The sequence below is a fragment of the Nuphar pumila genome, chromosome 4 (genome assembly GCF_984573655.1).
Source record: "Nuphar pumila chromosome 4, dmNupPumi1.hap1.1, whole genome shotgun sequence".
Classification (NCBI taxonomy): Eukaryota; Viridiplantae; Streptophyta; class Magnoliopsida; order Nymphaeales; family Nymphaeaceae; genus Nuphar; species Nuphar pumila.
In genome coordinates this window covers 52,788,203-52,815,095 of record NC_143252.1, presented here as the reverse complement: position 1 = coordinate 52,815,095, position 26,893 = coordinate 52,788,203, and the positions used below count along the sequence as shown (strand labels likewise).

Sequence of the window (26,893 nt, the reverse complement as noted above, 5' to 3'; positions counted from 1 at the left end):
TGTTGAGGAGTCCTAGGACATGACTTTTGATGGCAAATTCCATTTTGGGTTAAATAGTTTTGAAATTCGTGAGATAAGTATTCGCCACCGGAATCAGATCTTAAAATAGATATGTTATTTTGGAATTGATTTTGAATCTTTTTATGAAAATATTTAAAGAAAGTAAATACTTCCGATTTATGACTAAGAAAATAAATCCAAACATACCGAGTAAAGTCATCAATAAAAGTAACATAATACGAATAACCCCCTTTAGACATAACCGGAGAAGGCCCCTAAACATCCGAATGCGCCAATTCAAAAGGTCTTGATGAAAGAAAAGTTCTAGTTGGAAATGGAATAGACTTCATTTTTCCAAAAATGCAATCTTTGCAATTAATTTCTTTTTCCTTACAAAATTTGTTTCCAAAAGGAAAGAGATACATTTTGGAATAACTTGGATATGCCAAGTTTCCATGTTTTTTTCTTGGACATAAGAACAAAAATAATTTGTAGGGTCTCCCTTTCTATGGCCTTGCCCAGTCCGCTTCCCGGACCAGAGATCCTGCACAAAGCAACCATTAGATGAGAAAGATATTTCACATCCATGGTCGGCAATTTGAGAGACCGAAAAAAGGTTTAAATTTAGTTTGAGAACAACTCTTACTTTTGGAACACAAAAATTTTGAGAATCTTTAAAAGAGCCAATACTTGAAATTTTTAAAAAGGTTCCATCGGCCGTAGAGACACAAGAGTCCTTTGAATTGGTGCAAACATCAATAAGTGCATTTTCATGGGGGGTCATATGAAAAGAGGCTCCGGAGTCAAGGATCCAAGAATACGTACCAGGTGATGATGTCGAAGCAATAGCCGCACCCGATGTGGAGGAAGAAACTTTTAGAATTTGTTGGAGAGCCATAGATATTTGTCCAAGAGTTTCTTTAAGGTCATTGTTCTTGCCTTCATCTTCTTTGGTGGTAGTTTTTTCAAGAGAGGCTACCTTAGGCTTGAAAGTTCCATTAAGCTTTGGGCAAGCGGGTTTAATGTGACTCGACTCATAGCAATGATGACAAACAATCATTTTTCTTCCTCCATTGTAGTTTCTTTGTTTCCCAAAATGAGGAGGTTTATAGATTCTAACATTGTTACCCGGGCAAGTACTTCATCAACATGTTTACTCATGCCAAGCCTTGTCTCCTCTTGAGTGATTTCGGCAATAGCATCCTCAATAGGAGAAAAAATAGATTTATGGAGAAGTGAGGATCTCACTTGCTCAAATTCGGGACGTAGCCCAAAAAGGAATTGAAACAATCGTTCTTGTTCCATTTGTTTTTGTCTTAAATCAATATCTTCCATAGAAACCCATTTTTGCTCCAAAAGAGCCAATTCATCCCATAGTGGGTTTAGGGCACTATAATAGTCTTGAATGCTAGAATCACCTTGTTTGGTGGTTCTAATCTTTTCTTGCAAGAAATATGCTCTTGCAAGATCCTTTTGGGTATACATACCCTTCATAAAGGACCAAGCCTCATTGGCTCTACGAAATTTAGCTATATTAGCACATACCTTAAGCTCAACATTGTTCATAAACCACGCAAGGATTTTTGCGTGATTGCTTTCCCAATCTTCCACTTCTTTTTGATGATTTTCAATGGCCTTGAGGCGAGCATTTCCTTCAAGAGCCTTTTCTTGACCTTCTTCGTCCTTTGTGAGCATAAACTTAGGTTTCGGAACGGTACTCATGACAAAACCCCAAAGTTTCTTTCCTTTGAGATTATTTTCCATTGCCGATGCCCACATCATATAATTCTTTCCATTGAGCTTGAAGGATAGGTCAATCTTTGCCTCCATGATGTTGCCAAGAAGTGAGAAGAGATTCACCAAATATGAAATACACGAACCACACCTTTCCTTCAAAAATCGAGTGGCTCTGATACCATGTAATGAGATATTGCGAAAATATAAAAAGTGCTTATAAGCACTTACAACAATGAATAAAAGAGACAATATCATAAGTCTACTAAGGGATAATACAAGCACAAGCCTTTAAGAAGGCAACAATATAAAAAGCCTCTTATTGAAAAGAGAGAGAGCTCTCAAGAATGAAAAATGTACAAGGGGTTCACCCCTATTTATACAAGAGGGAGAGGAGAGAAAGGAAGGCCAAAGGTCTCAAAAGGAGAGCCCAAAAGGAGGCTCCCATAGAGTCGTTGGGAGCCCCCAACGGTCACGGGCTCCAACGACTCTATGGTTGGAGCCCCTTTTGGTCCTCAAAAAATACAAAAAAGAAATATAAAAAAGAAAAAAGAAAATTACATTTTATCAAAACTCAAAAATAGTTGTTTTCTAAAACAACTATGTGAAATTACAAAAATACCCCTATCGGGTATTGATGTAATATATATATATATATATATATATATATATATATATATATATATATATATATATAAGAGGTACATTTTAACAGAAAACTACTACTGTATAGATTGTATGGATTCATCAGCTACTAGAAGATATGAGGATTAATGTAGAAGGGCCCACCAAGCTATGCTGTGATAACAAGAATGCAATTTATATTGCCAAAAACTACACATTTCATGAGCGGACCAAACACATCGAGATGAATTGTCACTATGTCCGAGAAGCATATCTGAAAGGAGTTATAGATCTTCCATATGTAACTTCAGAATATCAGCTGACAAATTTCTTTACCAAATCGTTCTCTCCACGATTTAACTTCCTTCTTGACAAACTTTCAGTCATTATGCCCTAAGTTTGAGGGAGGGTGTTAAATTGTAATTCATAAATGTATTTTCTATATATATATTTTATATATATAAAAGAAGATATATATATATATATATATATATACATATATATTTCATATATATGTACATGTATCCATCTACATATATATATATATATAAAATATATATTTCTTTCTTGTATTAGCTATAGGGGTAATTTAGTCATTTTACACATATTCATGTTTTTGAACATGATTGTAATTCTTTCTTTTTTAATTTTTCTTATTTTTTGCAAATTTTCATTTTTTTGTACTATTTCTGTATACTGTCGGTAGCTGACTGTGTACGGTGACTGTTGTACACAGTTTCAAATAAAGAGCCATTGGGCTGACTCCCAACGGCTCTAATTAGAGCCGTTGGGAATAGCCCAATGACTCTTTTAGAGTTAATGAGCCTTATAAATAAGGGTTGTGTGAGCCCATTGAACGTAGTGTAATACAGCTAAGAGTTTTGTCTCTTTACATTTATAAAAACAGTGCATTTACTGCACTTCTTTTCTTTTGTGGTGTAAAGCATTTGAATGCTATTTTATGTTATCATTTGAAGTATCAAGTTTGCAAGGACTTTTTACATCATGCACTTTACATATATCAATATCATCAACAATAACATCATCACATTCATTTTTATCATAATAATTATGTTAATTGACCAAGTCAAATAAAAAAAATACTAATATTCTTCCTTAGACACAATCCTATCAAATCCATTTTCATTTTCAAGAAAAGTAACGTTTCTTGAAACATATAACTTATCATTTTTGGGATCATAACATTTTTATCCTTTTTGGTTTTCGGCATATCCTAAGTGTTGAGAATAGGTGGTTCTTTGTTTAAGTTCTTTTATATTAGAGGTTTTCTGAAATTTTGTCCTCATAAGGACTTAGATGTAATTTCTCTTTTTGCCTCTCTCTATTTAATATAGAGAGAAGCCCTAATCACTTGAGTTAACGAGTTCTATTCTTGCAGCTGTCTCTCTCTCTCTCTTTTCTCTCTCTCTCTTCCTCTCTCTCTCTCTCTACCTAGGGTTCGGGGCATCTCTTCTCTTCTTGAACATGGTATCAAAGCCAGCGATCTCAGGAGCGTGATCGATCTGCATCGATCTCAGGAGCGTGATCGATCTGCATCGATCGCAGGAGCGTGATCTACACCAAACATCAAGTACTCGAACCAGGTGTGGATTAAATTATTTTTGAGATCTGATGACAGATCTGGCCTAGATCTGTTATCAGACCTAAAGAGCATCGTGGGAGTGAGCCCTCAGGTCTGGCAGTCGTAACCCTTTTCTCTTGAGTTTCACATGCCGTGACTTCTAGGTGTGGCAGCTGATAACAGATCCTAACTTCGTATGGCTATGTGTGATCGAGATATGCTGCCATGATGTGTTTATCGTGTCCCTGTCGTGATTGCTTTTGTACTTTGAAGAAATGAACTTCCTGTTTGTGGCTGTCGTGATTTACAACATTTGTCAATATGATTTCAGCCTCTGTCGTGATTTCAGCATCTGCCGTGATTCTTCATGCTATCGTTATTTTTTTCTGTCGTGATTGCAACTGTGGTCGTGACTTCAACATCTGTCTTGATTTCAGTATCTGCCGTGATTCTTCATGCTGTCGTGATTAGTTTCAGCATCAGAAGTTCTGTAGTGGAAACAACAAGCTTGTTTTCTCTGCTGTGTTGAAAATTATCATGTTTATGTGAAAGTTTTTTTGTTGTCGAGGGAGTCTGTGTTGAGTATAGATGTTGGTCATTGGTTCTGGCTGATGCGTGATTGTCATGTATATGGGCCGCTGTTCAAGATTCATGTGTGTGGGCTGCTGTCCACTACTATCGTGAAAATTGCAGGATTGATTCCTGCGGTGCTGAGAAAATATTTTATTTGTAGCCTACTGTTCCTTACTGTCGTGGTTTCTTTTTGTGAACAGCTGCTGGGTTGCTTGAAATTTGTCTAGATTTTTTATCTCTGCTGAAACAAAAATATATTTTTTAGTATGGCTGAAACTTCAAAATGTGATTCCAAATTGGAACATATTGGGGAGTATAAGGCTTTTGCCAACCCCTTCTCGTATGGCTCTTTCGTAAGGTTGAATGAAACCAACTATGCCAGGTGGTCCAGAACTTTTATGATGTCGGTATCTGGACATCGTCGCAAACATATTCTGTTGGAAGGCGAACCCACTGAGAAATTGGAAAATATGTTACTTGGGATGAAGATAATGAGATAGTTATGTCATGGATCATGAATAGTATCGAACCCCATATTGCAGATGGATTGATCTACTATAATACAACCAAACTGATGTGGGACAATCTTCGTGATACATACTCACAAGAAACGAATGTGAGTCGTATCCTGCAAGTTGAACATGAAATATATAACTTGCAACAGGGAGATCAGACCTTGGCCCAGTACTATGCCTCTGTAAAAGCTGCGTTTGAAAGACTTAATGCTCACAGGCCTCTTTGTTGCTCAAAGCAAAAGGATCATCAAGAACAAACCATGGTTGCTCGTTTTCTTACAGGTCTTTCTTCAGATTTTTCTGTTGCAAAAGTTCAAATGTTGACTGGATCAGATGTTCCCACTCTTGCTGATGCTTACAATCGTCTGAGTAGACTTGCGATTTCTCTACCACAATCTCAGCCTGTGACTCAATCATCTGCTCTTGTTGTCCCATCTAGTTATGGGCGTGGAAATATTCAGAATATCAGAGGACGAGGACGTGGACGTGGTATGGGAGGCAGAGGAAAGCTTCAATGTACATTCTGTGGAAAATCTGGACATTTAGAAGATCGTTGCTGGGATAAGCATGGCCGGCCAACCTCTTCTTCATCAAAGTCATATACTCCTAAAGCAAATGTTACTACTATCGATGCAACAAATGTACAAGAGAATATCACTGCAAATGAAAGTAGTATCACCCTTAGTCGTGCGGAATATGATGAGTTGATCGCTCTTCGACCTTTGAGTTCCACCCCTCCTGTCGCTGGTGTTGCCTATTCAGCCAGAAATCATCTTCATCCGACTGATAGTAAGTGAGTTATTGACTCTGGTGCATCCAGACATTTGTGTGGAAATTCACGTGTTTTTTCAGATCTAAAGGATATTAAGGCTCAACTTGGAGTCTCATTAGCCGATGGGAGCTCCTCTCCGGTTGTTGGTCAGGGAAATATTTCTATATCCTCCTCATTACAGTTGAAAAATGCTCTTCATGCTTCAAATTTTCCTCAAAGTTTACTTTCTGTTAGTTGCCTTATAAAAGAACAAAACTGTAGAGTAATATTTGATCCAATGGGTTGTCATTTTCAGGATTTGCTGACGGGGAAGAAGATTGGTAGAGGCTATGAAGAAAATGGAATTTACTACCTACATCATCCAATGGGTTATGTTCATGCTGCAGTGGAACATTCATTCAGTCCTGTTCAGTGGCATCGTCGTCTTGGTCATCCTTCATTGTCAAAGCTTCGGTCGGTCTTTCCTCAGATTCCTTCCACCACATCATTTCAGTGTGAAGCATGTCAGTTGGGCAAGCATCATCGAAGTTCGTTCCCTTCGAGTCAGAGTCAGTCTAGTAATAAAGTTTTTGAACTTCTTCATGCAGATGTATGGGGTCCTAGTAAGATTCCTACTAGGATTCAGTGTCGTTATTATCTTGTTATTGTTGATGATTTCTCTAAGTTATCATGGGTATTTTTAATAAAAGAACAATCTGAAGTTCCTAGTCTTATCAAATCCTTAATTCTTGAAATAAAAACTCTGTTTGAATCTATTGTCAAGATTGTTCGCACTGATAATGCTCTCGAGTTTAAATCAAAAAGTTTGTTACAATTTTACCAAGATCATGGCATCCAACCCCAAACTTCCTGTGCCTATTCATCTCAACAAAATGGGGTGGCTGAGCGAAAACATCGGCACCTCCTTGATGTTGCTAGGACCATTATGATTCAATCCAATGTTCCTGCGTTATACTTGTCAGAAATATCCTGCAGATGTTAGAGATATCAGCCTGCAGATGTTAGAGAAATATCAGAAATAAAGAACGAGAAGAGAGAGAGAGGAATAGTCGGCGCAATAGGGTTTTCCCTTTTTACTTGATATTTATAAGTGGTACAATACACTTTACACAGGTAATAAGATCTAATTACAAACATGCCACCGCTGGATCTCGAGGTGGATCGTGGGTCGGGTCGGATCCACGATCCAAACTAACAGCCTCCCTCAAGTTGAGTATGGTCTTTGATCATGTTCAACTTGTCTTTGAGTGCCCAAAACTGATGAGTGGATAATCCTTTGGTAAAAATGTCAGCAACTTGCATATCTGACCTAACATATGCGGGTTCAATTTCTTTTTCTTCCACCTTTTGTCTAACAAAGTGTTGATCGATTTCGATATGCTTCGTGCGACAATGAAGAATGGGATTGAAGGCAATATTAATAGCACTCTGATTATCACAAAGAAGCATAGAGGACGAGATTGGTTCTTGTAATTCTTGCAGTAGGTGTCTCACCCACGTAACATCAGCTGTTCCTGCTGCCATTGCACGATACTCGGCTTCAGTACTAGATCGCGCCACTGCCTTTTGCTTCTTGCTACTCCATGTTACAACATTATTGCCGATAAGGATGCAATACCCTGAAACTGATCTGCGCTCATCAGGATCACCAGCCCAATCCACATCTGTGTAGGTGAATAGTCGATGTCCTGACGTATAATCTGTGTCTTTGTTATACATCAAACCATCTCCAATCGTACCCTTTAAATACCGAAGGATTCTTTTTACCGCTTCCATATGTGCATCTATAGGAGCATGCATAAACTGAGAAGCCTGATTGACAGAGTATGCTATGTCAGGCCTAGTGAATGTTAAGTATTGTAACATCCCTACAACTCGACGATACAAAGTAGGATCATGATAAGTGGTGCCTTCTTTAGCACTTAACTTATGATTTAGAAGACAAGGTGTGCTAATTGGTTTACAATTCTCCATCCCCGTAGCGAGGAGAATATCAATAGTGTACTTATGTTGGCTCAATGTAATAGTCTCATGTCGACTATCAACTTCCACACCCAAAAAATATCGCAAGGAACCCAAGTCTTTCATCTTGAATTTAGCCATCAGCATAGACTTAACCCAAGATATGTGATCCTCATCACTCCCGGTAATAATGATATCATCAACATATATAAGCACCCAAACAATAGCTGAACCACTTTTGAAGATGAACAATGAATGGTCTAGAACACTTATTAAAACCATGACGCTGGATCTCTGTGGAAAAACTTTCAAACCAAGATCGAGAAGCTTGTTTTAATCCGTAAAGAAAGCGTCGAAGTTTACATACCCAATTTGATGAATCATGCATGCTATATCCAGGTGGCTGCTCCATGTAAACTTCTTCCTTTAGTTCACCATGCAGAAAAGCATTTTTAACATCAAGTTGACTGAGTGACCATCCATGTTGTAATGCCAACGCAATGACAATCCTGACTGTGCCCAGTTTTACTACTGGGCTGAATGTTTCATCGTAATCCTGCCCATATTGCTGTGTGAAGCCTCGTGCAACCAGGCGAGCCTTATAGCGCTCAACACTGCCATCCGGTTTGTGCTTGATCTTGTACACCCATTTGGATCCTACAACATTCTTGTTATATGGCCTTGGCACAATTTCCCATGCGTTGCATTCATGCAATGCCTCCATTTCCTCATTCATCGCCTCTACCCAGGCACGAGAATTTACAGCATCATGAAAGGAGGAAGGTTCTGTTTCTTTGGACACTCTGGTTAGAAATGTTTGAAAATCCAAAGAGAAATTGTTATAACTTACCCAACGATCTATAGGATGTCTAACCCGAGTGGAATGTCGTAGGGGAGTCTCAGCATTGACTGGGTGAGTTCTACGAGAATAAACAAGACCAGAAAAACGTGAGGATGTTGTTGTAGGAGAAATGTCTTCCATATGTGGTTCCACATCAAAAGTATAGGGTTCATTGTCTGTCAATAAAGATGAATCCTCATGAGGCAACAAGTCATATAAAAGTGAGTCACTGAGCCAAGGATCATAACTGTCCTGTGTATCTGTAGAAGATGAACCCAGAGTGTCAAAATTTTCATCATCAAAAACAACATTTCTGGATATCCGAATTTTGCCTGTATGAGGATCATAACACCTGTATCCCTTATAGTCATCTGCATACCCAAGGAACTTGCACTGTATAGCTTTGTCTTGAAACTTATTTCTTAATGAATGATCAATATGAACATAACATACGCAACCAAAAGGATGTAGTTCTTCATATGATGGATGACAATTATAAAGAACAAAATACGGAGAATTATCTTCAAGGATGGTCATGGGCAACCTGTTGATAACGTAAACAGCTGTGTGGAAAGCCTCGGTCCAAAGGGAAAAAGGGATGCCCACAGTATGCATCATGCTCAAGGCTGTTTCAACAATATGCCTGTGCTTTCTCTCAGCAACTCCATTTTGTTGAGGGGTATGAGGGCAAGAAATGTTACGTGTAATGCCATGCTCCTTCAAATATTCACTAAAATCATGGGATATGTATTCTCCCCCCATCACACTGGAAATATACAACATTGGTATTGAATTGGTTTTGGACTAGTGCATGAAACTGTTTGAACAACTTGAAAACTTCATGTTTGTTTTTCATGAAGTAAATCCAACTAAAACGAGTGTAAGAATCAAGAAAGAGTACATAGTATCGAGATCCAGAAAGAGAAGTAGTGGGTGCAGGACCCCAAACATCTGAGCATATAATTTCAAAAGGCTTTGATGCTCTTTTATTGATACTATGAAAAGGAAGTACATGACTTTTGCATGAATGGCAACTTGGACATTTTGACTCTAAACTGATCTGCGCTCATCAGGATCACCAGCCTCGAGGTGGATCGTGGGTCGGGTCGGATCCACGATCCAAACTAACAATACTGGGTGATGCGATTACCACTACTTGCTATCTGATCAACCGCATGCTTTCGTCTTCTGTGGGTGATCAAATTCCATTACATATCCTAAAACCTAATGCCCCCCTTTTTTCTTTCTTACCAAAAATATTTGGATGTATTTGTTTTGTACACAAATTTGGCCCTGATCGTGATAAATTAGCTGCTCAAGCTACAAAATGCATATTTATCGGTTATCCAAAAAATCAAAAAGGCTATCGATGTTATGATCCTATTTCTCGCCGAGAGTATGTCAGTGCGGATGTATCTTTCCTGGAATCCTCTCCATATTATTCTAGTTCTGGTTCCCCGCTGCAGGTTGATCCAGCTGAGTCTTTTCCATTACCTATACTTTCTTTTCCTTTGGAATCTGTGCCCTCATTACCGAATCAAACTTCATCCTCTTCCAGATTTAATAATCCTCCATTGGTATATGTGCGTAGAGCTCCACTTCCGCAAGAGCCTTCATCTTCTTCTTCTCCTGAGGTAAGTTCTACTGACAATAGTGATCTTCAGGATGATGATAACAGGCCTATTGCTCTATGAAAGGGGACAAGACAATGTACCTTATATCCCATATCTCATTTTGTCTCCCATGCCAGAATTGGACATCAGATGAAGTCTTTTAACAGACAACACTTGATAATCGCTGGAAGCTGGCTATGCAAGAAGAAATGACAACTTTAGTCTCGTGGGATCTAGTTGATTCCCCAGCAGATGCTGACATTGTTGGATGTAAATGGGTATATACAATAAAGTACAAATCTGATGGTTCTATTGAAAGGTACAAGGCCAGATTAGTCGCCAAAGGGTATACTCAGACATATGGAATTGACTTCTTTGAAACTTTTTCTCCTGTTGCACGGATGGGTACCATCCGTCTTGTTCTCTCAGTAGCTGTTCAACATGGTTGGAGCTTGTGCCAATTAGATGTGAAAAATACATTTATATATGGGGATCTATCTGAGACCGTTTACATGCAACAACCTTCAGGCTTCGAGGTTGAGGGGGAGTGTCAGAAGGTGTGTAGATTGAGAAAGGCGATTTATGGCTTGAAACAAAGTCCTCGTGCATGGTTTCAAAAGTTGTTTGAAGTAATGTCAAGCTTTGGCTTTAATAGATCAGCAACAGATCATACTCTTTTTATAAAGAAAACTAGCTCTGGCATAGTTGTTATGGTGGTATATGTGGATGACATCATTCTTACAGGAGATGATGTGAAAGCTATTAAAGCCACAAAGGCTCATCTTCAAAAACACTTTGTTACAAAAGACCTTGGTTCACTCAGGTATTTTCTGGGTATAGAAGTTGCTAGGAGTCGTGAAGGGATGGTTTTGTCTTAACGGAAGTATGTTCTTGACTTATTAAAGGAAACAGACATGTTGGGAGCTAAACCAACAAATATTCCCATGGACCATAAAGTTCAGTTGTTTGAAGAAGGGTCAAAACCAGTTGATAGCAAAAGCTATCGCTCCCTAGTAGGGAAGTTATTATATGTAACTGTGACCAGGCCGGATATTGCTTTAGCAGTAAGCAAAGTTAGCCAGTTTATGGACAAACCAACTAAGATACACTGGAATGCAGCCATAATGATTCTCAGATATCTAAAATCATCTCCTGGAAAAGGGTTATTGTTCAGGAAAGGTGGAACTCTGGAGATAGTAGCCTATTCTGATGCTGACTATGCTGGATCTGTAGTAGATAGAAAATCTACCACAGGATTCTGTGTGTTTTTGGGAGACAACTTGATTTCATGGAGAAGTAAGAAACAAAATGTGGTTTCCAGGTCGAGTGCAGAATCAGAATATCGGGCTATGGCCCAAACAACTGCTGAATTGATGTGGGTTTGCATTGTTCTTCATGATCTCCAGGTGAAGGTTCCCTCTCCAATGACCATGATGTGCGATAACAAAGTGGCAACATATATAACAAACAATCTTGTCTTTCATGAGAGAACAAAGCACATTGAGGTTGATTGCCACTATGTAAGAGATATGATTGAAGCTGGTCATATCACTACCAAATATCTAAAGTCGGAAGACCAAGTTGCAGATATGTTTAGAAAGCCTCTTGCTAGGCCAAATTTTTCAAAATGTTGTGACAAGCTGAGCATGATTGATATCTATGCTCCAGCTTGAGGGGGAGTGTTGAGAATAGGTGGTTCTTTGTTTAAGTTCTTTTATATTAGAGGTTTTCTGAAAGTTTTCTGAAATTTTGTCCTCATAAGGACTTAGATGTAATTTCTCTTTTTGCCTCTCTCTATTTAATATAGAGAGAAGCCCTAATCACTTGAGTTAACGAGTTCTATTCTTGCAGCCGTCTCTCTCTCTCACTTTCTTTTCTCTCTCTCTCTCTCTACCTAGGGTTCGGGGCATCTCTTCTCTTCTTGAACACTAAGAAAGCACATGTGATTGCTTTTGGAGAAAGTTTATCATTTGTTTTAGTGAAGATAAAACATTTGCAAAAAAAACTCTTAATCTTTTGCAATAGGAAAAGATTTTAAATAAATTTTTAAAGTGGATAAAGGCATTCTATTAATTAAATAAACCGTTGTAAGTGCGGATTCGACCCAAAAATGTTTAAGGATATTTTTCGAAATAAGTAAGGTTCTTGTGGTTTCAATAATATGTCAATATTTTTTTTGGCTAATCCATTTTGTTGAGGAATATTAGGACAAGATCTTTGATGTACAATTTCATGATGGTCAAGATAGTTCTTAAAAGTCATTAGATAAATATTGTCCCTCAAAGTTGGATCGAAAAATTTGATGTTGGTTTTGAATTGATTTTTGACTAGGTTGTGAATTTTTTTAAAACAAGTAAATGTTTCGAATTTGATCTAAGAAAGTATATCTAAGTATGTCTACTATAATCATCTACAAATATAACATAATAAGAAACTTCTCTTTCATATATTACTAGCGCATGACCCCATGCATCTGAATGTACTAATTCAAATGGTTCTTTAAATACAAAATTATTGAATTTTAAAGGTAATAATTTTATTTTGCTGAGAATACAATATTTACAAAAGGTTCCATACATCCTGCACCAAGGAACAACTAGGTGAAAAGTGATCTTACATACATTGTCAGAGATTTGGGAAACCGAAAATAGGTCCAAATTCAATTTAGACACCACTATACCATTTGGTATATCAAAATTTTGGTTATTTTTAAATGTCATTCAAATTTCTCAATCTCTTGATTTTTTAGAGAAGTTACATAGGTGGTAGACACATAAGAATCACTTAGACTAAAGTGACATTCGGATAGAATGAGCTCATTAGGAGTCATAAGGAATGATACATCGGAATCAAGAATCCAAGAAGACTTACCAGGATCAATCATGTAGGCACCTCGACAACGAAGAGTGAAGATTATTGGCTCTTGAAAAGTGGTTGTAGAACCTCTATTAGGTAGGAGAGTGACATTGATCCAATGCTCTTGAAGTATTCATCAACACCACCTTTCTCTAGTGAACGTCCTACGGATGCCACTATCTTTTCATCTCTTCTTTTCTTTGGGCAAAAAGGTTTGATGTGACTCAGTTCGTTGCAAGTGTCCAATGATATTCTTCTTGTTCTCATGCTCATTGGAGGACTTTCCAAAATGAGGAGACTTGTAGGTACCTGTGTTGGATCCGGGCCTAGACATGACCAATATAGATTCTTCATCCTTCCTACCATGCTTCTTTAGTCTATTCTCCTCCATTGTTAGCTCCTCTAGTGTCTCTACAATAGAGGAAATACCTCCTCTATAGAGAAGAGCAAACTTTGTGCCTTCAAATTCAAGCCTAAGCCCATCGATAAATTAGTAGAAGTGCTTTGCCTTCACTTGCTTTTCACGGAGTTTAATGTCCATTGGACAATGCCACTTGGGCTCAATATTGAGATGTGAACATGGATTGGGTCTGGATTTTGATCAAGATCCGAGTTATATGTTATGTTTTATTTATTCTTTATTTGTTTGTCTCTTTTGCCCTTAATATTTTATTCTGTTGTATTATGCTCTTGATGGAAATTTTGTAATAGAAGAGCACACATTGCCCTATTGTTGGGACGTGTGGGATTGCAACTTCAATACTTGTTAACTCCTTTTCATTGCAGGAGTGCTTTGGCTAATTGTTGATGGTACCAAAAGTTAACACTCAAGTAGGGGCTAACTCATCTCAAAGGAGAAATAAAACATTATAGTATTTGCGCATGCTCATGTCTCCTTGGGTTATGGTCCTTACTTTGTTTTGAAGGTTGCACACGTGCAATATCCTTGAAGGAGTACATGTCTTGGAGATTGATATCCACACTATTTATGAGTTATGACATGAGTTTAGAGCTATGTCACAGGGATTCGGCCAGACAGGTGCCGCACCCGCGTCGACGCGACGCGATGAGGGTGCACGTGCGGTCAACCCGACCATGGGTGCGTTGACCGCACCCAGGGTCATTTTGGTCCAATTTTTTGATTTTTTTTTTTTAAAATTTGCTCTGTGAAATGGGCTGCGGAATTTAAAAAAAAAATCTGCTGACAGATGACCGCGCAGCGGGACCCGCCCCTTGCTGGATTTTGATTTTGATTTTGGCCTTGATAACTTCGGTCTCTTTAGAGTTGCCTATTCTTTGACGAGGACTTCCAGATTCTTCACCTCTCCCCACCCCTTGCTGGATCCCTGCAGGTAGTGATGAGAGAATGAAAGGACAAAACAACCGATGCCTGCTTGCTCCTGCTGCTCTTGTTTTATAAAGGGGGCACTTGTGTCCACAACATCTGACGAGCTTTGTTGGCATCCCATGGTATTCCTGCCTCCAAACAATGAATTCGCAGCGTTGGAAAACATACTGTTAACTTGGAAATGATGATCCATCTTCCTCAAAAATTCAAACCAAAATTCAAGAGCCTTTTGAAGTCTTTATCCTTCAACCATCCAGATCTTTCTTCGTCAAGGATTTTCTCTCTCCATAATAAATGATAATGGTGGTGGTAGCCTTGGTGGCTATTAGTATTCACTTTTCTCCTGACGAGATGGGTGCTCTAGCCGTAGCCTGGTGTAGACCTCTCTTTTCCACATGTTAAATCCAATAAATTTCTTTTAGCTGTCATCTAGAGTCCAGACTGGAGAGCTGTGTGCAACTGTATATAAAATGAAATTTGAAGAACCCTAGGCGGTGTCGTGGCAATGGCGGTGCAGCCGTAGGCCTCGTGAAGACTCTCTGTCCAACAAACCACATCAAACCTTTCGCTTATATTTTTTTTTTCGTGAAGACCAGGGAGTTTCAGACATGATTGAATCATGTCAGTCAGCAGAACGCAACGTCGATCAGATTGCCAATCCTTTCGGTTCATCAATTTTGTCCCGTTGCGCCAAAGTACACAACAAGCAGAACGTGGTTAACAAGTCTTCAAACAAACACACCAGCAAAAAAAACTGGTTATAAGTCCTATATATATATATATATTGCCGCACCCCCGCACCTGCACCCGCACCCATGTGACATAGGTTTAGAGCGACCCATCTTCCATTCCTTCCACTTCTTTTCATTGTTGACAACAACCTTGTTTATGTCATCTCCTTGAAGTGCGACCTCCTTTTCATTGTCATTCTTGGTGAGAACTAGCTGTGGTTCTTTCTCGGTGCGATCGACTAATCCCCATAGTTCTTAGCCTCAAATATGGTGCTTTATAATGGAAACTTGTAGTTGGAGTCATTGAGCTTCATAAGAATAACGGTGATAGGCTTTCTGTCCTTCGTAATGATGGCAAAGAAATGAGAATGAAGATAGAGAAGGCAAGGAGAATATGGATGATGGATAACAATGCTTCACGTACACTATGAGCTTATGATCCACAAACATGCGATTTACGAGCTCACGTCCACATGAACAACTCGATCACTAGTAAGTAGTAACCCAAGAATCAAGAGCTCAAGGCTCTGATACCCTGTAATGAAGTAGAGAGAGAGAGTGAGAGTCCACACAACCCACAGAGAGCACAATCACAAACCACTAAGGCCCAAGCACAAGAGCCACTAAGAACCAAAGAATTCACTAGAACACTTTAAAAAATAAATATTTTTATTAGGGCTGAAATGCACAAAGAATGCATACTTTACAAGAGGGGGAGATCCCCTATACATACCAGTGTTGTGAGAGGCGTACGCCTCAATACCTGAAGTGTACGCCTCATAGGTGAAGCGCACGCTCAAGGTATTGAGGCGTTGCATTGAGGCGTTTCAGGCTTGAAACGCACGCTTCACTCATGTGAAGCTCACGCCTCAAGTCGAAACGCGCTTCGCTTCTAAAGCGTACGCATCTGCGTAGTCCCTACAAACCGCCCCTTTCCTGCCAAAATCCGCCGCCGGGGACAGTGACGAGCAGGTTGGCGCCATTGTCAATGGGCTCAGACCACTTGCAGGAGAGTCGAGGTCAAGTTCGTAGAAGGTGAGATGCTTCTGAGCGTCGATGGCAGCATGGCCGGAGGGGTCCTGGTTGGCTTCGGAGTAGTCGAGCTTGATGGCGGCAAAGATGGAGTTGTTGCAGTCGACGACAACGATGGAGTAGAGGAGGGTGTGGGACTTGTGAGCCTCGAGAGGGGTGGAGATGGGGAGGCGGGCAGCAGTGTCACGGTTGAGGGCGTAGACGAGCTTCTGCTTCTCGCAGGCACCGATCATGACGGCGCGACCCTTGGGGTCGATGGCGAGGAACATACCCGGGACGATTCGGCGGCAACCGAACTTGCCGAAGGTCTCCTGGTGGACCTTGTCGAAGGCGTTGTGCTCCTTGTTGTACTCGAGGATGATGATGCTGCAGCCGGAGTCCTTCTGGGAGCCGGTGAGGCAGAACTGGGCGAGGGAGCGGACGGTGCCGAGGACCTCAAGAGAGAGAGAGAGAGAGAGAGAGAGAGAGAGAGAGAGAGAGAGAGAGAGAGAGAGAGAGAGGATGCCCTAGGGGTTCGGGACTCGGGGGGTGAAAATGGATTGGGTTCGATTGGACCCCCGATTGATCATGAAGCTTACGCTTCATAACATGCTCAACGCCTCGCTTCGCCTCAGCGCATTTGACAACCTTGATACATACACAAGAGGGGCACTAACTAGCCGTTAGACTAGTACAAGCCAAAAAATACAAAAATAAAAAAAGACCAAATGTTTACACAATAATTACAAAAATATTATATATAATATACATATAGTATATGTAAATATATACATACTTATACATATACATATACACTGTCACATGGGTGCGGGTGCGGGTGCGGGTGCGACACGAGTGCAACGCAATTCCAAAAAATTTGGACACGGGGACTCGACTATATATATATATATATTAAAAAATACATATTATAAATATATATATTTTAAATATATATAATTATATATATAACAATAAATTAACACATAAAGATTGTAAATTTTAAAGTAAAAATAAAAAAGCAATTCTTAACAACACAAACTTACCAAAATATAACACATAAAAAAGCTTGTGAGTGTGATAAACAACAAAACTTATCATAAATCTGCCTCATCGTCTGAATTAGAGGGAAGAACAGGATCAAGGTAGTCCATGTTGAGAGTATGCAAATTATGTTCTCCCTATAAGTCAAAATCTTCTGGATTTACATCCCAATTCTTGGATGGTCCACAACTGCATCAAAAGATGACTATATTAGTATCCAACTTAAAACTTTGAATACAAATATTTAAATACAAACTTTGAATACAAAGAAAAAAAATATACTCTTCTTTGGTGCGGTGAGAAATTAATCGTAGATTTGAGTGAACATAAACCAAATCCTCTGCTCTTTTACTAGTGAGTTTGTTTCTTTTAATGTTGTGAATTTGAGCATATTTACTCCAATTTCTTTCACGACAAGATGATGTAGCAGGTTGGGATACCAACTTCATTGCAAGACGTTTAAGGGGATCTTCCTCGCCCCTTGCCACAAGTGCTGCTAAAGAATCAAATCTCCCAGTAGAAAACTTGCCAAACTCACTATTTACAACCTTAAACATATGAGGATCATTAAAAAGTCTTCCCAAATATATCATTCTATTTCTTGATATCTCAGGATCTTCATTTGGAGAAACACGACCAACACCTGCTGTCAACCATTTTTTTGCATAGTATTTTGGATTGAGAGAGTGTGCCATGCAATGCAAAGGTGTATTGCTTTTATCCCATCTTCTCACTAAAACTGAATGTACATGATTGTAAAATTCTGAATCATCAAGTGCAATATCTTTCTTTTTATGTTTAAAAATGATACTTTGAACTTTTTCAATCATATTGTCCCACATTTCATAAATTCTATGAAGCATGAATACATCTCTGTCAACTTCTCTCAACATTTCCCAAATAGGCTCTGTAAATTCAACAAAATATGTAATTTTATCCCACCAAAAATCATCACAGATGCATTTTTTGATAGCTTGAGCCTTGACATCATCTTCAGTACGATAAAAATCTCAATCTTGATCAACCACCATCATCATCAATGCATTCTTGAGTTGCTTAATTCTTTTTATCATAACAATGAGAGAAGTAAAACGAGTTTCAACAACTTTCAGTAACTTGAGATCAGAATGCCTATTAAATATAAAAAGGGCATGATGATGGTTTATAACAAAATTTCTAATATTTCGAACATCATGCTCTATTTCTTCAATCAATAAGCACATTTCATGTGCATGTGCATCATCTTTTGATGGATTGCATGTACTCTTAAGTGCCAAATTTAAACAGTGTGCTGCACAAGGAATCCAAAAAATATGTGAATATGTATCTTCACTTGCCAAATTCATTCCTGCACGACTGCAAACTGGAGCATTGTCAGTAATGATTTGCACCACACTTTCTTCACCCACTTCTTTTATCACTTCGACAAATAATCTCTTTAAATATTCAACATCTTTATACTCTCCAGATGCATCAACAGTCTTTAAAAAAATTGGCCTATTAAGTAAGCAATGAAGTTTATCAGTGGTCGCCTTTGTATATCAGTCCATCCATCAGAAACAATCGACACTCCATGTCGTTTTCATGCAAATTTTTGGGTCTCTAACAAGTCTTCAATTCTATTTTTTTCCTCTGCAAGAATGACTGTTCTTAGTTTTTCTGAACTAGGAGGCACATAACCACTCAAATTACAATTAGCCAAAGATGTAATCATATCTTTCCAGTATGGACTTCTAGCTACATTAAAAGGAATTGAGTTTGAGTAAAAGAATCGATCAATCTTTTTATCAATTTTTGCTCTTGCCATGTTTTTGAATGATGCTTGTATTGTTTTATTGCTTTTCATCTTTATTTTCTTTAAAAGCTCTTCTTGTATATCACTAGCAGTATTAAAAGACAAATTAATCGAATCACTTCTCATCTCTGTAATTTTCTTCTTTTCAGCTTCCTCTTATTCTTTTTTTAATTGCTTTAACATGTCTTTGTCAACCCCAGAACATGCCCTAATTCCTTGACCATGAATATGCAAAAGATGTGCTTTCACACATGCATAAGAACCTGTGAAAACAGTCTTACAATGAAACTGCATATTCCCACCACTACTAGCTTTTACCCCTTTTGTTACAAGCCTCCAAAGTGGTTGAAAAACTTCTAATTCAGGGTTAGAACTTGAACCAAATGTATTGACACTACCGCTAGAACTCGCCATTATATATAAAAAGTGAAAACTGAAAAGAAAATAAGTAAATAAAATAAAGTTAATAAACACTTCAAAATAATAGTAATAGGAGCTTCAAGTTTGTTCCCCCTGTTCAAACCAGGCCCTCCTCTGCAAACCAGGTTCGAGATAGGGGGCTTACCCCCTAAGGAGGGGCAGGGCAAGCCCCTGCTGAACCTTATCAGTGGCAGGGGCTTTGCCCTTGCCAAAAAGCCAAAGGCAGCAGGGGAAACGAGGAGGGGCCGAGCCCCTCCTCGTTTCCCTTCTGTCCGGCAGGGCAAGGCTCGGCCTGTCAGCCGAGCCCCCTCCTTCCCCCACTCCTACTTCTTACCCCTGCGATAAAAGGGAAACGAGGAGGGACTGAGCCCCTCCTCTGTGAATCAGAGGCATAGGGAGGGACCGAGCCCCTCTTCTGCGAGCAGAGGGTGCAGGGGGGGGGGGGGAGGGGCCTGCCTGACATAAGCGAAATGAAGGAGGGGCCAAGCCCCTCCTTTGTGAATAGGAGGCACAAAGAGGGGCCAAGCCCCTCTTCTGCGAGCAGAGGGTGCAAGGGGGGAGGCTGCGAGCAGAGGGCAGGAGGGTCGACATACCTGTTGAGTGTTGACGGAGGGGGAGACGGTGGCTGGCACCTGTGCGTACCATCGCCAGAGTCTGGATCGCCGACGTGGGTGTAGGAGAAAGCTGCAGAGGCTGAGGGGGAGAGGCAAAATCGAGAGGGTAAGCACCTCCCCCTGTCAATAAACCCCTTTTAGGGTTCAGCTGCAAATGAATTTTGGATCTGGGTCGGGTCTTGATCTGACCCGGATCCAAAACGTATTTTAAAACAGACATTTTTGGACTCGATCAAAGTTGACCGAGTCCAAAATGTGGACGGAATCGGCCTCGACTCGTTGACCGAGTCCGAAGCCGCACCCGTGTTCGCACCCGTGTCGGGGCGTGTCGACTCGGGTGCGGCGCCTCCTTAGCCGAGTCTGTGTGACAACATATACATATAGTATACATATAATATTTAACATTGTGGATTGTTGATTTTTGAAGCCTTTAAAAACCTGCTTACGTTGTTTTGGGATGAAGGCGTAGTTGTTGTTGTTGTTTGTTGTAAAAACCTGCTTACGTGTCATAGTCAACAACAACAACTACGCCTTCATCCCAAAACAATTGGGGTCGGCGATATGAACCAAAAAAGAAAATCATTCTGGGTCTTCCACATGAATCCTTCTCCTCCAATCATTTCTATTCAATGCCATGTCCTCGGTGAGGTTCAAAGCATTCATATCCTTTCCTATCACCTCCATCCATGTCTTCCTAGGCCTACCCCGACCTCTTTTAACTAATATATTTTCCCATTTCTCCATCTTTCTAACTGGAGCATCATTAGGCCTTCGCCGAATATGTCCAAACCATCGTAAACGATTCTCTCTCATCTTATTTTCAATGGGTGCAACGCCTACCTTCTCACGTATCTCCTCGTTCCGAATCTTATCTTTTATTGTATTTCCACACATCCATCTCAACATACGCATCTCTGCTACACTCATTTTTTGAATATGATGTCTCTTGGCAGCCCAACATTCCGTACCATATAGTAAAGCGGGTCTAATAGTCGTCCTATAAAACTTTCCCTTCAACCGCAATGGCATTCTACGATCGCACAACACTCCAGTTGCACTTTTTCATTTCATCCACCCAACCTTTATCCTATGATCTAGTCACATAATTCAAAAATCATCTTTTACTAAACAAACCTTGTAGCTCACATCCATAAGGTCTGATCTACAAAAGGATCTAAAACATATGAAAAGAATGTGATTTATACTGAATAGTTCCTTGATTTCAATATTAATCCTATATATATAAACCCTATATATGAGTCATAAGTCATAAGGTAGGATGATATTTGAAGTCGTCTAGTCTAAGTGCAAAGTGATCATTACTATGGGGATTTGGAATTATTGGCAAAAACAAACTTTCCTACTTCATATTGGAATAGGTGCTTTATTGGCATTGATGACTTAGAGTACATCCCTGTATATTTTTGCAATATTCCTAATTGAATCTCTGCAGCAGGAAAAGAACTATGGCAAACTCCAGTACGAATGTTGGAGCTTTGCAGGTTGACTTTTATTTTTCCTCATTTGTTCTTGTTCTTTCATTTTTGCCTGGGGAGCATGTGGGAGATTCTTTCATTTTCTTATTTACTCTTTAAACTTTTCTTTTACGTTTTATTGTCTCTTGAAGTGCTCAGGCCATTGTACTTGGGATAATGCAGTAGGATAATGCAGTGAAGAATCAAAGGGAGGATAAATTAGTTCTAGTTGTTAGTGAAAGGATAAGGCTTGTTGGGTACTTGTACCCTATTTATGTTTTTTCATGACTTTTTCTTGTAGTTCTTTGTGGCTGTCCATTCGTTTGTCTGCCCAGAACTGATTCTTCTTAGGAAAAAACATGCTTATATGCAGAAATGCTTGATGTGTGCATCTCACCTTTTTTTCCTGTTTTTTTCCATGATGCTCACACAATGTCCAACATACTGAGACCAACCAAGCCTCTATTAAACTTTAGCAGGAGAAAATTTCTTATGTCTCTTCTGCATTAATTTGCAGGCTATTATGGAGATCTATAACATGTACCGGACCCATCTGTCTGCCAAGAACACTGTGGTACTCTTTGATGCTTTGCATACTGTTGCATCCCATGCACATAAGATTAATAGTGATGGTACACTACGGTCTAAGTTGCAAGATCTGGGCTCGGTGACGCAGATGCAGGACCCTCCCTTGCTGCGCCTTGAGAATGAGTCCTACCAAATATGCTTAACATTATTGCAGAATCTAATACTTGACAAACCCATCAATTATGGAGAAGTTGAAGCAGAAGTTTTCCTTATCGGCCTGTGCAAAGAAGTGCTGCAGGTTTACCTTAACACAGCACAGTATTTTCCACAGGCTGATGCTTCTAATATTCGCTCTCATCCTCACTGGTTGATTCCACTGGGCTCAGCAAAACGAAGAGAATTGGCAGCACGTGCACCACTTGTTGTTGCAACACTTCAGGCTATCACTGGATTGGAAGAATATTCATTTGAGAAGAACCTGGCCCAATTCTTTCCATTACTCTGTGGCTTGATAAGCTGTGAGCATGGTTCAGGTGAAGTTCAGGTGGCACTCAGTGACATGTTGAACACCTGGGTGGGTCCAATTTTGCTTAAATCATGTTGATTTAGCTTCTTCAGTGTACGATATTTCACCTTTCTAGCCTTCGCTTTTGTTTTTACATGATTGTTTGAGATCTGTAGATTGATAGCATATGTATGGAGAGAGAGAGAGAGAGAGAGAGAGAGAGAGAGAGAGAGAGAGAGTATTGAAATACTTGTCATTTTCAAAGTAATAGCAGAAGCATAGTTTATTTGGCAGAGTAGAAATTGTTTTGTTTATTACAAATTTCTTCCATTCTTTGGTGTTTATTCCTATGTTTCTTTGTTAGTTTCTCGGAGGTTTTGCTTATAAGCAGGTAATACTCCATTATGCTTGTATGTTCTTTGTTGATTAAGCATTTGGGAGCTTTCCACCAATAAAAAAGTTTACAGCCATTCCTGTTATGAGTTGAACTTAATAAAGCATTTGCTATGCGGCATGAATTGATGTTTTCTTTGGAAACGTTAAGAATCATCCATGTTTGGAATGGATCCAAACTGTGACTCGGTAGATTATCTAAGCCAACTCCGAGGTTGACTATGCACTGAGACTGTTTCAGAACCATTTGATATGGCTGTTGTGGCAATCATGGGTGTCTGCAATCAGATGGCTGACAGTGCAGCTGTCACATCAGATGCTTCATTTCCAGGTCGCTTGCTGGTAAATGTCCCGATCAATAGTTAAGGCAAGATTAAAGGTCTCTCTCTCTCTCTCAAAATAATGGAAGCTAAAAGGGAGAGGGATCACTAAGAATACTCCCTCTCTAACCAAAAAAAGATAGGGGGCCGCTGAGGCAAGAAAAGATATCCCTGCTTTATTATAATTATTTTTGACAGAATATCCCTGCTTTATTATAATTATTTTTGACAGAATATCCCTGCTTTATTTAAAAAGGGGATGTCGAAGCGAGAATTGTTTACATAAAAGGATGGGTGGTGGAAGCAAAAAGAGTTTGATTTGTCATTTTATCTTCTTTCCAATAGTTGATTATGTGCGTCTTATTGATTTGAGCGTGCTTATCTCCTTTTATGCTCTATTGCCTTCTTTCTCATATTCCATATCACGTCCTTGATCTACTGAAAAAAAGTATTCAGTCAGTGGCCACTGCCAAAATAAGTGTACCGTCACCACCACCATCATCATCATCCATACACGCTACCTCTTTCATGAAAACCATGCACACACCCTAACGAAACCTCATCTCTGCCCCCCACTCAACCTCGAAAGCAGCCAAGTGTTTGTACGGCAGCATTGCCTTCTTCACGCAAAATCAAAACCCACAACCTTCTTCTTCATCCAGGGCACCATCTTCTCTTTTCCAAAAGTTAAAAAAGGAAGACACAGAAACAGAAAGAAAGAAAGGAAAGATGTCTACACCATCAAGATCCAGTTGCAGAGAAATAGAAATCAACCATCAAAACCCTCTTCCTGCTCATGCATCACTGCTGCTGGCATCTCAAAATGGCCGGAAGACTTGAAGAAGACGCTTGCTGCAGAGCAAAGCAAATTGCTTCGGCTCACGCTGCCCATGTCTGCCATGAACCTTGCCTGTCTAGCAAAGTTAACCATATCGACAGCATTCCTCTGCTGGCTCAGCAAGCTTCAGTTAGCAGGAGGATCTATTGCTCTAACCTTTGCCAATGTCACTGGGTTCTCGGTGCTCACCGGCCTGTCTAGCGCAATGGAACCCGTCTGCGGTCAGGCTTTTGGTGCTAAGAACTTCAGACTGCTCCACAAAACACTCTTTATGGCCTTCCTTCTCCTACTCGCAAGCATACCGATCGCTGTCCTCTGGCTCAACTTTGAAAAGTTCCTCCTTTGTTTTGGCCAGAACAAAGAGATCTCAAAGATAGCCCAGACTTATCTTCATTATCTATTGCCAGACCTAGTGACCACTTCATTTTTCTGTCATCTCAAGGCTTACTTGAGCGCTCAGTGCATCACTGTGCCCGTGTTGCTGTGCTCTGTAGCCTCTGTTGCTCTTCATATACCCGTCAACATCTTACTCTCACACTACCAAGGTGGAATTGCTGCCATTGGGCTCTCCATCTGCTGGACAGACTTTAACATGGTCTTCCTCTTATTACTATACATCTTCACAAATTCCGACAGACAACCTGACGACGAGGACAGCGAGCCATGGTGGTGGTGGAGGTGCTTGCGGGTGCAGTCGATTCACGTCTGGGTTCAATTGTTGCGCCTCTGCGGCCCTTGTTGCTTGATGACATGCCTGGAGTGGTGGTGCTATGAGATGTTGGTGTTGCTAAGAGGGAGGCTTCCCGATGCCCCGTGGGCAGTCTCTGTGCTGGCCATCGTGCTAAACGCAGACAATTTAGTGTACTCAGTGATGTTATCAATGGCGACATCGACATCTACAAGGGTGGCGAACGAGCTCGGCGCCAACCGGCCTCAGGCAGCATATGAGGCAGCTGCTGTTGCCCTGGCGTCCAATGTTTATGGGTCGTATTTGGTGTGCATCAGGCCGGTGTGGGGCAGGGTCTTCAGCAGGGACCATGGTGTGGTGGAGGGAGTGAAGAGGATGATGGTTTTCATGGGGGCTCTTGAGCTTTTGAATTTTCCAATGGCAGTCCCTGGAGGGATTTTGAGAGGGACGGCCAAGCCCACCCGGGCTGTGTATGCCAATATTGGTGGGTTCTACTTCTTGGCCTTGCCGGTGGGTGTGGTGCTGGCTTTCAAGGTTGCACTTGGGCTGAATGGCTTGTTTTTGGGGTTCTTGGTTGGAGTTTTGCCACTTGTACCCTCCTTCTTGTGGTGTTGGTGCTAAGGATAGACTGGGCCACTCAGGCTGGTAGGGCACAGGAGCTTGCTTGTGTGAGAAAAAAGAACGGAAATGGCGGTGCACCTTAAGTCTTGATTCTTCCATCTCCTATTGCATGGGTTGGGACTGAGCCCATGTTCTTAATTATGCAGCAGGTCTGATGGGTTCTAAGAGCAAGAGAATGAAGTGTTCCCTTGCGACTTACAGTGTACAGTTGCGCTTTGAGTCTGTTTTGCTTTTGTTGAGTCTGATGTAAGCTGCCCGGTTCAGGTGAATCAATACCCCGAAGGGGCAGCCCGTATACTTGAACTGCAATAGCCTGCAGGCAAAATTGTGAATGAAGTAAATGCGTTGAGCTTTCTTTTGTTCACCCTCGTTGTGATTGCTTCTTGTGATTGCAATTTCTCTCCCTCTATTCTCTCTTGCTCTCTTGCACTCTGATTACAAGCTTCCGCGACTGGCAAGCGAGCTGACGAGTAGGCTTGCGGCGGTGAGGAAGGACCGTCGTGCCGCGCTGGCCCATTGAAGGAAATAGGCCCGTGACAAGTGGTACCAGAGCCCGTTCTCGTGCTGGGGAAGGGAATCCGGAGTCGGTGTCGACAGACACGCCGACAGGCTGCGATTTGTGAGCAAGACATCGTGATGCCTTATCAACACTTGCGCAACACCAAAGGCAAGGCAGTTGTCGAAGCTGAGGAGATGGGTTCACCTCGGGGCCAAGAAGAGTTGGCTGTAACTGTTAACAAGCTGATGGAAGATGTGACTTCGCATGATGAAGCGATTTCATGCGCATGTGAATCATTCAATGGATTGAATGATGTGCTGGCGAGCCTGCAAGAGCAGGTGAACTTACTAATGGAGCATGTTACTTCATTGGCGACTACAGTGACCGGTCTTGAGTTGATGAACCGTACGTTGCAGCGGACGATGACCCTAAATGGCAGAAATGGTGAGAGACCATCAAAGATTGATGTACCTAGACCGGCAAAATTCAATGGTTCTCGCGACAACAAGGCCATTGAGAACTTCTTGTTCCAAGTAGAAGACTACTTGGATATCCAGAATGTGACCCTCGAAGATATGAGAATCAAGGCTGCAGCCGCCTTGCTTGATGAGGATGCTATTGCTTGGTGGAGGCGGAAGCGCAATGACATGGAGAGGGGTCAATGTGTGATAGACACCTTTGATGACTTCAAAGTAGAGTTGCGCAACTACTTCATGCCAATAAATGCGCAGAGACAGACTTACCGGATGGTTCATGAGCTCAAACACACTGGTTCATTGCAAGACTATGTCAGAACATTGCAGAAATTTATGCTGGAGATACCTAACATGCCAGAAGACAACATGCTCAACTGGTTCATTGTGGGACTTCAACCATGGGCATAGTCTAAAGTGGAAAGGAGCAACCCCCGTATTTTGGAAGATGCATATGTGGCGGCAGAGCGCTTAGTTGACACTCAGCGCAAGCCTTTCACCCCATCAACCAAAGTTGGGAA

General features: G+C 40.6%; 1 protein-coding gene and 1 pseudogene across 1 annotated transcript in view; both read left to right on the top strand.

Moving 5' to 3' along the window:
* Positions 1-22,830, top strand: part of LOC149840220 (brefeldin A-inhibited guanine nucleotide-exchange protein 2-like) — a 65,488-nt gene extending 42,658 nt beyond the window's left edge. The window contains exon 11 of the mRNA XM_090003076.1: positions 22,025-22,830. Coding sequence (XP_089859202.1) covers positions 22,025-22,639 — 615 coding nt within the window. The 3' untranslated portion in view covers positions 22,640-22,830. The remainder of the gene's footprint in view (positions 1-22,024) is intronic.
* A 355-nt stretch (positions 22,831-23,185) lies between these two features.
* LOC149840219 (protein DETOXIFICATION 56 pseudogene) lies at positions 23,186-25,400 on the top strand (annotated as a pseudogene).
* The last annotated feature ends 1,493 nt before the right edge of the window (positions 25,401-26,893 follow it).